This window comes from Bombus affinis, chromosome 17 (assembly GCF_024516045.1).
Source record: "Bombus affinis isolate iyBomAffi1 chromosome 17, iyBomAffi1.2, whole genome shotgun sequence".
Taxonomy (NCBI): domain Eukaryota; kingdom Metazoa; phylum Arthropoda; class Insecta; order Hymenoptera; family Apidae; genus Bombus; species Bombus affinis.
Window position 1 is genome coordinate 2,818,419 of NC_066360.1, and position 16,290 is coordinate 2,834,708.

At 43.1% G+C, this 16,290-nt stretch overlaps 1 protein-coding gene across 14 annotated transcripts in view; it reads right to left on the bottom strand.

Moving 5' to 3' along the window:
• The window catches only part of LOC126926236 (uncharacterized), a 420,584-nt gene that overhangs the window by 52,217 nt on the left and 352,077 nt on the right, over window positions 1-16,290 (bottom strand). Inside the window, exon 1 of one of the 14 annotated variants that reach the window (XM_050742489.1) lies at window positions 5,775-6,199. The exons of the other annotated variants lie outside the window; for them this stretch is intronic. Coding sequence (XP_050598446.1) covers window positions 5,775-5,795 — 21 coding nt within the window. The 5' untranslated portion in view covers window positions 5,796-6,199. Of the gene's footprint in view, window positions 1-5,774; window positions 6,200-16,290 lie in introns of those variants that run through there. 14 annotated transcript variants of the gene reach the window in all.

A 16,290-nucleotide genomic window follows, 5' to 3' on the forward strand; every position in this document is an offset into this window, starting at 1 on the left:
TATCTTCGACGCCGTGATTTCCCTGCTACTCGCCGCAAGCGCGATCGAACGTTTCGCCGAATAGAAACTGAGACGAGAAATATACATGCGTCGATGATTAAATTTCATATTTAACCGTAACATTCGTTACAGTGCCATTTAGCAGCGCGTGAACCTACATCGGACAGAGAGGCTTGACTCGCCAGTTTTCCTACGAGTAACTTTCATTCACCTTCGATTATTTCTGTCTCGTGCTAATTAACGTCAACTATCGTTTTCGTCAGACAAGCTACTTCGAGTTACTCAGCTTTTGTCCGCACCAATTGTCACGAGCCTTCCGTTATTTTTCTTTTATTAGCGCCTTTCTATCGACGTCTATCGACGATCCGTCTAGGATCGGATCGAGGAGAACGTTCCTTCCAAGCCAATTTTCTACATTCGCTATCACGTGGAACCAAGTTCCTGCTACGTGGACTGACAGGTGTGTGAAATTGTGGCGGGGCGAGCACGTTGCTGCTAGAAGACAATTAGACGAACATCTCGCCGAATGGCCAACGATCGGCATTTTCACTCGCAGCGTGTTCCAAATTCCAGCAGCGAATCTTCTCGAGCCTAAACAAGTGCGAACGACTCGACTGGATTCGCGAGACGCGGAAGAAAGACGCGCGTGTGACCGGCTTCTCGGTAGATCTCGTTTCGCTCGCACGTTGCGCATACGTAAACAGATTGGCGCACAAAGGAACCAACAGATTACGCGAAGCAACGACACGGACAGAGACAGAGAAAGAGAGGAGAAGATTGGGAAGGTGGGACAGCCGGCGATACAGAGAGATAGAGAAGGACGTGCATACGCACGGCTACTCTGCATGCATTTAAAACGGGGACGCGGCCCGTAAATCACGTAGTAGAGCCTCGGCTCGTTGCGGTGCAGCTCGACGGAGAGGACGTTGCGCGCCACCGCCGCCACGTGGTTTTCGCGGCAAAACTATGCGGCCGCCACACGCCGGGCGAATTTATGAATGGGAGAAGCCTATTGACAGATCGCGCGTCGATAACTCTCTCGTTAATGGCCCGTGATGGTGGGTGAGCGGCTCGATGCGCCGCAGGAGGACGAGGAGGCGGAGGAGGAGTAGCTGCTGGAGGCCAGGCCGACCAAGGAGGGTAACGGGGGAAACTTGGACTCCGCTTTATGCCGCCGATGCTCGCGGCACACGCCGTGTTCCCCGCTTGCTACCAGTCTTTGTCCTTTGCCCGCTGAAAACCTTCCACCGAGTGGTTAGCACCGATTGCGACCGATCCTCCAGCTGGTTAAGCTCTTGCAATTTCTGGGCGCGGAGGTGCCCGCGTGTATTCCAACTTCGGACAACGCAGCAAGGCCCCTCTTGTGCCACCCAACTAGACCTATTGCAGTTTGGGGATAGAAATTGTTCATAGCGATAGGAAACCGATCCGAGACCGAGACCGAAGCGTGCGAGACGATCGGATTACGTCGAATGGGGCATTGGCTAGAGTAAAACGAGAAGAAGTAGGCAGTTTGATCGAGCGATAATACGGTGGAAGAAGCGCGTGTTCGGGCCTCGATCGGCGTTCGTCGGTTTAAGCAAATCACCGATACGACCTGTCTCCATCCGGTGCTTTCGATCGTCGTTTTATCTCACAGAAGCGGAAAAAGTGCGATAACAAAGCAAGTGTTGTAAATTAGGAGTCGTTCGTTTATTCTGTACAATTACGACAGACAAGTGCGTAATCTACGACACTTCGCTTATCGAATAATCCGACAAACGGCACTAGATCGTTATTTTGAAAACCTGTTGGCCACGGTAGTACCGAGCAGCCAACGATACTGCAGAGACTATATTTTTCGACGTAAAACTGTTTTGACGGAGTTTCCGCGTGCAGGTCTGTTTTCCTCTTGCTATTATCGAATATTCGTTCGATGTCGTTAGAAATCCGTGAAAAACGCATTGCAGCCTCTCAAAAAGGTAACTTTCCATAGTAATGGTAAAGCGATGTAATATAGAACACCGTCGTGTCGCTTTATGTAGTTGTTACGAGAAGACGATTTCTGTGCTGTGCGATCGCGCTAAGTTCGAGATAACCAACAACAAAATCACCTTACATGTCTGTTGTACTCGAATCCGGACGAATCTTGGCCAGGTTGAAGCTTCTGGCAAGTCTAATTTTATTAAACACGTGCCAGAAATTTTACTTTAGGCGATCGTTTCGGTCGTTGATCTTTGTACATTCGCATAACCTAGAAATATTTACGTACTTTATGAAAAATATATCTTGTACGACCGAGATATAGCGTTGGTCGTGTTTGTTACAAAAAAATTGCATCACTTGCATTGATAAATGAGGGAAATTAATTAATTAATTAATTATGGACGTAGAGCACTTGCAGAGATATTTTGGTTACAAAGAAAATGTCAGAAATTTCTCTGTGTGTCGTGTGAGAAATAAGGAACTCGTAGGAACATTCTGACGTCTAGGAACGTTATAATGATCAACGAGTATATGAAATATAATGATTAAGAGTAACATTCTACTTCGCAATTTTAAATATGTATGTAGCTGTACGACTATCATGAGAACGAAAAGGTTAGTTGAGAGACACAGGTGTGTGATTCCGAAATGTATAATTCCCTAGAACGAACATGTATAATTGCGAATAAGTATTACACGAGTTTATGGAAAATCCTTCCACGAATAATCAACTTTATAACGCATTTGCCTCAGAAAAATTAAAAACAGTCATCTAAATTTGCATCCGAAGAGATAACGATACAGTTTGAGTAAAAAAAAGCGATTGATTCGCAGAATTATCGCAACTGAATTGAGATACTAAAGATCGTAACGTCTGAAAATCAGATGTCGGTATAAGAAGGCCGCAAACCTTCGAAAATAACAAGGAAATGCTACTCTGATGGATAAAAATCGAACGATTCTTTAATCGCGATCGAAGTTAGTTGTTTCTGCGTGACTAATATCTTCCATTAATTTGGATTTTTCCACGGAGAATAAGAAAAGCGAGCTGTTCGCGGAAACGACAAGAAAACGTTATCCTTTCGCACAAATAATCGATCGATTTCTTGACCATGTCCGTCGTCGAGATTACGCGTCAGTTTTAGTCGATCGATCGGTCGAGCGTATCGGAAGAAAATATCTCACTTACATAACTGTACCAAGCACTATCTGTCACTAGCAAAGACGTTACTATTTTCTACCAATATCTTTGGAATCTTTGTTGGAGCTTTTCTTCGATCGTAAAAAAAAAATTATCACAATAGAAACATTCGCAAGAACGTGAGGATTTTTTCGTTTCGATTAAACAGTTGGTAGAACTGCCGTGTGACACTGTCCGACGGACGCGTTCGATCGTACACTCAATCGCACTGGACGGGGTATAACCTCAAAAATACATAAAATCGTAGTACATTGTGTATAAGTTCTCATATATTCTATGAATTATTGAAATTCGACGTGAAAATATTCCAGGGATTGCGAGGTGAAAAGGATACCCTTTCGTATACGAACAGAGATCAGTAGAAATAACTAGAAATTTGCGGAAAGATCACGTCGCCAAGATGTCTCTGAATACAGTATGATCCAAAGACGAAGAAATTCTTACGACGCACTTCCTGCTGAATAATAAAACGATAAAGGTATCAAGAACGCTGAAGTCACAGATTCGACCGGTTTTGTCACCGTCGGACAGAGCGCGATCGTCACGCGAACGCGGCTGTTTCTCGAGATACGCCTATCACGCATTGGCATTTCACTAACACGGAGCATTTTAGAGCATATTCATAGTTTGTGGGAAAAACCAATCCACCACAGATATATACCGTATAGCCATCTAACCGATCCACACTGAATGTTCTGTGTTTCGGCTATGACTAATAAGGCGGCCAGAAGACGAAGATACTCTCAGGTTAAAGTACAAGTTTTACAAATTCTCTATGCCATGACGAAATATGTTTCTTAAATTTCGACGACGATCCAGCGGTTGCAAAAGTAGGCGAATACAGTTCGGAAGAGGTTACGGTCGTTCGGTTGATCTAACGAAACCGGGCCATCAAATGCATTACATACATTCGGCGAGTGAGAAAGGAAAAAACTAGTCGTTCCTATCGCCTCCACGCGATCGGTGAGAGAGAAAAAGAGCAAAGGTAAATATATGCTTTTAAAAACATCCCTTAGAACAGAGTCGGGTTGTTGTCGTCGCGGTAACCATGACGACGTTGCCCCCTTGATGGTTGGTCATAATCGTGCCCCTTTCCCCCCTTGCCCGCTGCTTAGTGAACGTCGTACCCTTCTCCTTGCTCCTCGCGACGCACAGGCGACGCTAGGTTTCCTCCACAGCGCTGGCCAAGTAAAGAAGAGGCAGCCAGCCTCGGAGCCTCCGGTCACCTTTCTCTATCTCGCTCTCTCTCTTTATCGAGACTCTTTCTTTGTCTCTCATATCGCGTGTGTATATATATATACACATATATATGTATATATACACGTTTCTCCTTCGTGCTCTTATTCCTTCCCTATCGCTGCTTCTTTCTCTCTCGCTCGTTACGCTGCCCCTCTCTCCGCACGTAGCGACCCACGACCCACCGTCGTTACCACAGCCACCTCGACCGTTCCCCACCTCTCGCCATCCTAACTACGCCACCCAGCATCGCGGCCGCCGTCCTACCTCCTCCACCTCTCCACCCCCAACCTCCTCTTACTCTGCTCCGCTGCTGCTGCTGCTGCCGCCTCTATGCCCTCCTGCTCCCTCCGCCGCTCGTCCCCAAGCCCAAGGAAACGCGGGATCGCTTCGAATTCAAACTACTGAACACGAGGTTACCACGCGTCAAATCTGACACTTCGGCACGACGTTGATCCGCCGCTGTATCAATTTCTACACCATAATGGAAATAGCGTCGACGACGTGAAACCTCGCCGATTCTCACGTACACAGAGTTTCCTAATGTTATACTCCGAAAGAGAGAGAGAGGCAGAGAGAAACGGAAAGAGAGAGAGAGATATGACGAAATACGACGAAAAAAATTCGCGGCGATTATTTGTATCGATTCCGACGTCGACGCGTGAAAAAAGAATCAACGAACGAGTGTTTATGGTTTTTCTTAGCACTTGAGAATGCCCGGTACGATTCAATGACTCGCAGCCGACGGGCGATTAACATGGTTTCGCAGCATGATTATACCGGTTGATGCAATATTTTCGATCGATTTGTACGATCACACACAGGATGAGAAGAAATTGCAGAGGCTAGGTGATAAAATAGTTTCCACGGAGACTCATCGCCGTGTCTGCCGTTCGTGTGCGCCAGCCTTTCAAGGCGTTACGAGAAGTTAACTTTCAATTGCAAGTTGCGCTCGTCGCTGCGGGACGAGACGTTCTCTTCGGTGGTCAGAGTTGCGTGTAACGAATCGTATATCCGAGGTATCCGTCGACGAGACAGAAAAATCACACACTGAACCACTTGTACTAAGGCACGGTTGAAATACACGGCTCTCGTTCGATGGCTGAGAAACGTCGCGGCGAAACGAGGATATAGTCCTTTCGCGTGACGAACACCGAACTCGATGAACGGAGCAACGTTTAAATTTTTCACAGCAAGCGACACACAACCACCTCGTAGCCGTTGTGATGTCGTGTTCACGTAACGCTCTCTTGGCTGGCCGCACAAGAACGTTAGAGGCAGGCGAACACAGGCCGGCACAGTTTTCGAAAGGGGAAAAAAAAATTGGTGGAGAAAAAAAGAAAAAGAAACTGCCGTAGCACTTTTCACTCACCTGACTAACGTCGCACCACATTATTATTTCGCTAGCACTGACGACAGCATCTTGGATCGCTCGTGTACCATACACAGTGTAGCGCAATGGTTTTTTGTTTTCAGTGAAGAAATAGTACGTGAAATCGAAGCTCCACCGTCGGTGTACGCTCCGTGAATACGCTCTGTTCGTTTTCTCTCTCACAGTCTCACGAAATGCACTCTCACGATTGCGGATACATTCGTCACCGTGCGCTTGTGCTTCACGTTTCAGAATACCGCCTGTCTAACTCGTCGAGTAACACCACACGATCACTTCGAGTGAACGACACGACTCTCACCGACGAGCCCACTAGTGACTTGTTGGCCATGCAAAGCATTACTGAATACTCTGACAACAGTACTCGTCGTGTACCGCCGCTCGGTTTTCCCCCGAGTGAGCGCTCGACTGTTTCCGTCGAACTTCGGCCCACCTGCACTCTAGCACGACGGCACGGCACATAGTGCCGTAGCTTCGTCGCATCGAGCCCTTTACTTCTCCTCGTGTCTATCTTCGAATCGCTTGCCACTATCTTCTTACATAAAACTTGCGTTTTTTCTGTATTAAAAAATCAGTGTATCCACGCTACGAATTACACCGAAGTAGGAAAATAGCGTAAAAATAAAATTGCTCCTACTGATTTCTGCTATCGTAACTTTTATTAAAACAAACTGAATTATTTTTGATTCGTATCGATCGTTATATAACGTGTATACTACGCGTAGGGATTTACGTTACATTATCATTGTATCGTAGGAAATTGATATTTCCTAATGTCGGTGAAAAAAAAGGAAAAAAAAAAAAAAAATTGAGGAAAAGATCACCTCTTGAATGAACGTAAATTAAAGGGTCCTGGCTATTCTCCAGCTTGTAAAGTTGTAATAACGGGAGCGTGGCGGGTACTTTAATGTTCGCGAAGAAAGTTTCAGAATTTATTTTTACACGCTACCGGTTGTCCGCGTGTTGTCGAAGTAACACGCGCCATTGTGTATATTTTGTTCATACAAAATCATGCGGAATGAATTTCATGAATATCGACGCGCGATCATACCGATGATTTAGATGTTCCATCGAATAATTTTTTTTTTTTTTTTTTTTCGTGCGCAACGGCGCCGCCTCCGACAATACGAATCCATTAGAGCGTTAGCTAAATTGTTTCGATATATCTATCAAAATACGCGTGAGAAAATTAAAATAGTTCTGCGCGTTTCAATGATTTACTACGCCGACCGATTGGATTTCGAATTCAATAAATTATTTTTAAAAGCCATTGTACATCGAAAAGCGAACAGCATATTGTCGACATTCGACCGGTGGTAGATTTCGTACGGGCGGAAGGGTGCGTTCTATTCACGCCACGTAAATTAATTGTATAATTGATATTGAATATCCTCGGATTGTTTATGCCATTCAGGTTGCTCATACAAAGGAAATTCATTGTTTAAATGTATGATTTTGAAATGTGATCAATGCTTTTATATAACCTGATTTATATTCTGATTTATGATGCGCGTGTGACATTAAAAAACCGCAAAAACTAACTAGCATAGGTGGAACGCACTTGTTCAACGCGGAAAACACGAGGGAAGGGGAAAGGCCACGTGCCCTTAAAGCCTTGCCAAAGAAAGTGAGGGTATGATATTAAGGTATTTAAAGTCTCTGTGTATATAAATTCGAAGAATCTGTATATTTGCCTTTAACAAATATTCCGTTTTCGTCTCTTTCATAGGATCAGTTTAACTTTGTCTCATTACGTAGAAGATTTGTCGCAAAGGAGGTGTTTTCATATGAATTTTTTCATATAAAACTGTTTGCACTAACAGCAACGTGAAAAATTGTTCTGCGCGAGAAAGTGCACGATAGCCTGGTCTCGCTCGATGAAAGTTACGGGAGAATGGATTGAGCTACGATGAAAAATTTGATCCAGCGCAAAAACTCAAAACGACTTAGGCCATTCGATAGGTACTAGCGAGAACTATTTCGCGAAGCTCGCACTTCTGGCGTCGTTTATCAGCAAGTTTCTTACGTCGTTGCGGTCGAATCATATACTATCGAATGATATAAAATCCTAACTAAAAACCATCCAACTATATCGTACAATTCCATGCCCCTGTAATATGATAATCTGAAAATTTGCTCGATTTCCTAATGTCAGCGATTTATCAAAACGACCACATCGTTCGATTCGATATTTAAAACGTAATCACGTACACGCATAAGCAGAAATGTAAAAATTATGCGTGTAAAAAATATTTTCCAATAGTCGCATAACGAACGTGTAAAATTATTTACGAGCGAGAAACTGTAATATTTTTAGCGCGATTGTAAATACAGAAATAATTCAAGCGTTCGATACGCAGTGGAAACCGTGGCTCGATTTCGATTTCGAGGCTACGAAACGGGGAACTCGTAGACACCGGGGCCCCCGAGTACGAGGGAGTCTGCCCAACGCCGTTAGCTTCGAAACCCGCCACTGACTGTCAGCCTGTATACGGCGAGCAGCGTAAGAGCGCTCGAAGGCCTCGGCTCTTGCGAGCCAGCAACGAGCGGCAGACAACGCCGCACGGATACCGCGCGCCACCTTCCATACGGCAAGCAGCCTAAGAAAATTCACCGCGAACATTTTTATTCGGTATCGGGTAAACGGGCCGCATCATCGGGACGCTTCGATCGCGAAACAACGGCGCGCAAACCGGCGCATCGATCGTCGATCGCTGTTGCCCGGTAGGTCGGTTAATTTCGGGAATTTTGCGCGACATTCCGTAAACAGCCCGAGGGGAGAGCGTGCTCGAGGCTCTGTGAGGAGCGTACGGCAGCGTATCGCGCGACGGCCACAGCCGTCGGCGAGGCAGTTCTAAGCGAAGTCGTTTTCTCCGTGAAGGCGCGGTGAAAATGTCTTCCTCCTCCTCGCCAGGAGGAACAAACTTCTTTCTCCCTTCATTGTTGCTCGGTGTCTACTTACATATATATCTGTATCTAAGAGTTAGCAGCGCTTTTCACAGACAGAGAGGGAACTTCGACTTGTCGTTACGCGCGTGAAAGTCCCTATGCGTCTATAACTTGAATTTCGATCGATTCCTTGGCTTCACGAACCAGGATCAAGGCAGTGGAATTTCTCCAAGCGAGAATTCGTAAGAAAGACCTCGAAGTTTCTTCTCGTCTCGTTCGTGATTGACAACGACGAGTCCGACGACAAGTCAGTCGGTCAGGCAGAGATCGTTGTTTTCGGAGAGATCGAACCGCCGACCGTGACGACTCGTTTCATCTGCTGCCGCCGAGATTCAATACTCTTTACGTCGATCGAAGAAGGGAGAGTCCAGCGAATGTTTCGTCGAATTGTCGCGTGTCTCGTTATGCTTGATGTCGTTTGTTATTGTTGATGTCGTCGTCGGGCGATTTTAACGCCGCGGAACGAACAGCTATCGAAGGAAAGAGAGGGATGGGAATATCGTAGGAGAGTGGGAAGGAGGAGTTTTAACTGGCGGCTTATTGCCGGCGCGAGAATGCGCCAATGATTCTGACCGCGGAAACGAGCGCGTACCAACCGTTTAAACCCGCTCGCTCGCGTGCACCGCCGTATGTAAGCGAATATACATATGTGTAAGCGTAATACCTGTGCCGCGACAACGACGGCCAACGTGCACGAGGACTGAGGACAGTCGAACGCGTGGCTTCACGACGGAAGTAAAGCGCTAGTCGGGTTTACGATTGGTTGAGCATTGCGCGACAGATGAATTGTGGCCAATGAATGTCCTTGCTCTCTGGACGAGGCCACGACGACGTAAGCAAGCCGTATTTGAACATTATGAACCGCTTGCGTATCTACGAGACTACGTCGCCTGCTTCAAAGTTGATTCTAGTTGATTTGAGAAGCATCTGCGATCTTGCTCGTATTTTATGATGTTTCAATAGTTTCTTATGAAAACTATATATATCACATTAGTGTCGGAACAGCTACATGTTGTATTTATTGGAATAATCTAGCAAATTATATTGTATTCAATATTTTATCTCGCCAGTAGATTTTTATATATTTCTATTAACGAGGTATTTAAAGTTACAAAAATGCATACAGCATGCAAAAATATATAAAAAAAGAAAAAAATACTCAAAGTAAAGTAGCTGTTATTAATACTCCACGGGTGAAATGAAACTTTATTTATCTATCGAGAGAGAGAAAGAGAGAAAGAGGTTTTCTATTTCTTTAGTTACGTTAATACAAATCCTCGGTTTACTTATAGATCGTATACGATGTGGATAAAGTAACAGATTTCCTATAAAATAATTAGAAAATAAAAGCAGGAAGGAACACGCAATTTGTACTAAATAAATTTTATCACGCCCATGACTCATCCAATGGACATTGATATTTACGTATCGGTTTTCCCACTTTTGATTATGATCCTTTGACTTTCGTGGTTTCTCTTTCAGACTCTTTTCAGTACCGATGATAAAATGATGTCAAAATTGGTCTGAACTTTCTTTTGATATGATTACTAAACTTTCTCATCTAAGAACAGAATGGGAACTAGACGTTGATGGTACTCGTGGTGGGGATAAGGAAACATCGAGGAACTCGTGGGGCGTTTTACGATCGTCTTCGAAAGCTGCGACTTCTGTGCACTTCCGGCCTCGATTCTAGAAGCACCTCCAGGCGGTTTTCTTTTCGCAGACGGGCAAAGATAATTCAGCAACCGCAGAAAATATCTCGATCGTGTACCATTCGATGCGATGACCTTTCTGCCATTATTTTGTTGAGAATTAGCGATCGTTTTATCGTCATTTTGCAACTGTACTGTAAAAACCGTTCCTGCAATCTTCATACTGTTACGGATGATATTAGAAAATTAGAAATTATTTTGTAGTCGTATTTTAAGAACGGACGATCCCATCCATATATGCACTTCTTTTATAACATCTTTCAGGAGAATGAACTTCTTTAGCGATACAGCGTAGATTCATTTGTACTGTTATACATCACATTAGAAATTATTGTATTGTACATGTAATATTTTAGATCTGCTATACGCTGCAAGAACGAATAATGCAATTTTTATACTTGTTTCGTATAATTTAATACTTCTAACGCAGAATTAAATCAAGCAACGTATTAGGTATGTTAATTCCTTTAGGCAATTATAATTACGATGGTATTGAATTTAGAGTACTACAAGTAACAGGCAGCCGATTACTTTCTAAGGTAAAAGCAATGGAATGTTGATAAATTGCAAGTTTAAAGGTGTTTATGTTACAAGTCTTGCGGAAGTATCTAAGTGTGTCGAAAAAGCATCCAGGAAAATCGTGTTACGTTAGCAGTGCAGCGACCGAGGATGCTTGGAAAGTCAGGACAGTTTTCCCGCTGTTTCCATGCAGCCGGAAGTTGCTCCTCGGCCGCATTTCTCTCATCCTTAAATCTCTTTTTCAACGTTCTTCGATTTCTCTCTGGTTGATGCTTTTTATCTTTTACTTTTAAAATATGACCTGTACGCGCTGGCAATTAATTTATCTATTATAAAACAACGCTATTTATTCTTCTTGAAAATTCCGGTAATACTCGAGCTTGGATTTCTTACACGTACGCTATCGACTATTTTTCACACGTTATTTTGTCTCCTGTTACGTAAATTTATTAATCAACCTGATCAACATCGTGTTCAACGATCGAAATATTCGAATAATTTCGCGTATCTATCTCTGACCAGGTGACGAACGGAAATGCTGGAAAAACTGAGGAAGCGAGGCTTCTGACAAACAAAATCTAAAATCCGGTCGTTTAATCGCATTCACGCGAGCTAACGAATGCCAAAGGTAGAAAATTATAATTAAATAATATCATTATCGATATTACGTAATCAATTATCATAATTAATTGTTAAAACCTCGATGTATTTGATTTTCGTTTTCATGGGCAACGGAAAGACTACATTTTTCACAATTATCATCCCTTTATGTTATATACATACCAAAACCTACATCACAAACTTTCTCTCTCTCTCTCTATATATATATACAGGGTGATTGGTAATTGATGGTACAAGCGGAAAGGGGGTGATTCTACGCGAAAAAAGAAGTCGAAAATGTAGAATAAAAATTTTTCGTTTGAAGCTTTGTTTTCGAGAAAATCGACTTTGAATTTTCGCTCGGTACGCGTGCACTTTATCACGTCTCGGTATAACGGATCTCACCGTAGATCGTTGTCTCGATGGATATTATCGCAGTTTAAGTTCATTTTTGCCGTAACGTAAAATTAGGAATACATAGTGAAATAATATGAAGTAATCGTAAAGTTTATTGTTATAAAAATTGCTGAAAATGTTGCCCATTCTACCGAACACATACTTCTGCTCCTCTAATTAAATTTCTATGACCACTTTCTAACGTATTCGATTGTTTTAAAGCATGAAAGGCTACAATAATCTTTTCTTTCAATCGCTCGCGTTTCAAAATTCAAAGTCGATTTTCTCGGAAACAAAGCACCCCCTTTCCACCCTGTATATATTATATTATATTATATAATTAACCGATAATTAGCGTTAATACGTTCTCTTACGCGTTAATTAGAACGACACAGTTCCTTTCTGTAACGATTATTACGTTATAAGGTATATATCGTTTTCTCACCTGTTTTAGTCGGATTTGCGGTTAACGAAAATTTCCGTGGTTGCATAGCGTGCCATTATATCGGTTTGCAAGGTACTCTCGTAAGTTCTGCTGCTGCTTGTTTGATCAACTGAGACAGTCAGTCGCAATCTATCGAAAATCCTTCGAATTCGCGTTGTTATCGAATAGCGGGCAGCCAGCAGCTGGAAGCGTTTCGCACGGCCGAGTTAAAAACACCTGTTAACACAGGTTCGGTTCTACGGTGACATCCGGACGACATCGACAGGTGTAAGTGTAAGTTAATCAACTAATTTGACAACTCGTGCGTGCACGTGACTTTCGTATACCTCGTACCCGCCCTAATTATTATTAATGGCCTGCAGCGTATCTCGCGATATTAAAGTCTACGGATGGATACGTTCAACGTTAATCCTAAGATTACCGCGTTAAGTAAAACACTCGTCAGCCTGAGAAGTGATCATCGCTCGTATCTCTAGCGATCGAAAAATTTATAGAGAATAGCCAAGTACGTACATTTGAAAGTATAAAAGATACGGAATATAATTGAGCGACGAAAACAGATCATTTATTTTCCTATCACTGTCATCGTTACGTGTAATCGTTACTTCGTATATCATCTTCGTGCCAGGTAGACAGAAATACCGTATCGTGTCGTACGAATTTTTCAACTTGGAAAATAAATATCCGAAGATGGCCGTTCTCCGCTTCGGCGCCTACGACGATCTTCGAAATGTTCATTCACGTAGAGATTCTGTTGCCTTTCGACCTTGCCTCGAGATACGAGATCGCAATTAATCGTGATATGCAGCTAATCGGCAGAAAGTTGAACGACCGAACAAACTGGTCGCCGAAGCACGCCAATTAAGTACCAGAATAGATAGAAAATTTGTACTGCTCGCAGGCGTCAAGATCCGCCACAGTTCAGACTCTCACGGTTTATAACATCGCGCGTGGGCCGACCACTATAAATTTGACGCAGGATCGTGGCCAGCAGCATTAATACGGAAGGACTCTAGCCAGCAATAAGAGGAAGAAAATGGCCCGCGGTGCGGCGCCGTTCAAAAGGGCGGTCACGCTAATAGCGACGATCGGATCCTCATTACGGATTCCGATCGTGGGTATCGATAAAGATCGGCAATAAGATCCCCCATTCCTCTTCAACCGGCGATCCCTTCCGCTTTACGAGCAAGTGCCACGAATTAATTCGGACCGAACCGTTTCGGATTAGCCCGCTAAGAAGCCTGACAACTTCCACTCGGTTATTGACCGAGTGAATACCGTGTTTACGTAGTAGGCCCGGTCTCGAGATTTGGCTCTTTGTTCGTTTAATGGCTCCATATAAACAAATCACGATGTGCATACAGGGTATGTAAAACGGAACAGGTGGTAGACGCTTCAGTAGGTGCTCGTAGGTCCAAAAGTGTGCGTTTACGAACACTCGGATCGATTCGTGCAACGAATTTCGTAAATACCGGGCGACGCCTATGCAAGATGTGAAAATGCCAAGTACGTTGAGAATGGGACGAGCTTTTCGAAAGAATAGGAAGGTAAAGCGGTACTTGGGATAGTAATAGATTTTACGGCGGTACGTCTGCCGAGGCCTGTGTCTGCAGAAGATTCACGAACAAATAATATCATAAAAATGTCGTGCATTTACGAGCCATCGTTGCTTTTGTAATCAGCTGTACGAAAAGCCGTTAACAATGCAGTTTTCGAAAGGCAAAAGTATGAATTTGAAAGTTGGAAAACTCGGCAAATAACATTAATTCGGCGCAAGAACTTGACTCCTCTGTTCGAATTATTATCGCGTACGAGCTGCTCTTCCACAAATTCAGATAAATGCAGCTGTACGTTAACTCACGATCGGTATCAGATTTATGCAAATCAATAAGCCATTGCTCACGCGGCGCTGTTATTAGTCAGCCTGTGATAAATGAAAAATAAATATGGAAAAAGAAGAGAACGAGAACGGCCGGCCGTGTCATTGAACGTGAACGAGCGGCGGCATGCATATAATTATAGGAGACATTTATTAATTCTTTACGATCGACGTAACACGAATTCAAAGCGATCGCATGACACTGGTCTGGCTCGATGAGACGCGCGCGCGTACACGCTCCACCATTCATTCATGCGTTTCGCCAAGTAACATGTACCTATCGATAAAAGCGATGCAACTTATTATTCATTAATTGCTCATTGTCACGGACGATCGCGTAATTCCGCGGGGATCCCGCTTATGTAACCTCGTCGACGACCCCGCGGTTTCGCCATTAATTAATTCTTAACAGCTGCCTGTTAATGAGGTAAAAGAAGCATCGCCGTTACAACATAACCGATGCAGGAAACATATCGGGAACGACAGATTATTATTCTATAGTTTACGCTTGTAGCAAATTCTGATCGTTTCAAACGCGACGGTCTAAGTAAAGCGAATTAACGAAATGAGGGAAATGTGGCTGTTGGCAGGTGCGAAGTTTGATTGGTCGCGAGAGGAGATTTAAGGACACGAAGCTTGGAAATTTCGAGTTAGAAATGTGATAGTTTATGCGTATCTTGGCTTTGATACGGCCTCTGTGGAAAAATATAGAATGCCGCGCGCGACCTTGGACGCTGTTGCATCAATCGGTGCCGCTGCTTGATGCTTTAATTTAAGACTTCGCTGTACGTGTACGTTGCACGGACTATACCGAAGAAGAGAACTAGCGCGATCGCGTCTTATCATTGTAACAAGGATGATAAGGAAATCTTTATCGGAGATAAGATTGTTGCCGAGTCTTTCAGTTGAAAATTATCTCAAATACATCGCTTTAAACGATTGCCAATACGTTCGCAGAATACGTTTATCGAAGGAATGAAAAGTAAAACGCGGAATAAAATTTCTGCGTAGCGTGAGAATAAAGAAAAACACCGTTTCTTAAATTTTTAGATAATTTTTTAACAGCTGTCCGAGACAGCGATACGCGAATATCATTTATTTACAAATTGACGAGGTTGCGTTGTGATCGATCAGGGTTATCAGGAATGCGAAGTCCGGAAATTTATAGTACACTGACCATGTATTTGTTTTCTCGTTTTGTGTAGAAGCTACGCGCTTTAAATCACCATATTCGTATAATAAATATTTCTGTGCATACTCGTACGAAAGTTGGGTAATTTAAACGAGCAGAGCAGAGATGGTGGATAGGAATTTATCAATTCGTCCGACGATTATCGTCATCGATCATTTAACGATTACCTACTCTTCAGTATTACGTAAATCTAAACAGATGTGTCATTAGCAAAGATGACGGTATAAATAAATCGTACGACGATGGCTAAACAACAAGGTGTTTCAAAGGAAGAAACAACCATACGGCGAGATAAATCGGTATCGTCGATATCTGTCCTCTGGATTCGATGTATGGAAGTTTCGATAAAAGTCTTCATCCACGCATCCTATATATGACAATGGGAGAAACTTTTAATTTTTCTTGTCATCCATCGCTTCAAGTGGTATTTTACCGGCCAACTCATTACTTCATTTTTCATCGTACTTTCTGCTATCGCGATAAATGTTTCTTCACTTCTGATACGCTTTATATCGACGGTACTTGAGCGTTATCAATATTCCGATACTGAAATTATAATTCAATATTGACACTAACTAAAGAGACTTAAATGAGAATTTCACTCGCTAAGTATATAGTACAATGACTATTTCACTTGAGATATTTTGCGCACATAGTTTTGCATGCTGCATGCGTTCCCGACATTCTTATACTTAGAAATTTCGCTTGTTAGAAATTCTTTCGTTTATTAGGATATTTCGCGCGATACGTATCACGGCTTCTATAAATATTCAAGCGACTGTTATACGTCGTATCGTATTTATTTG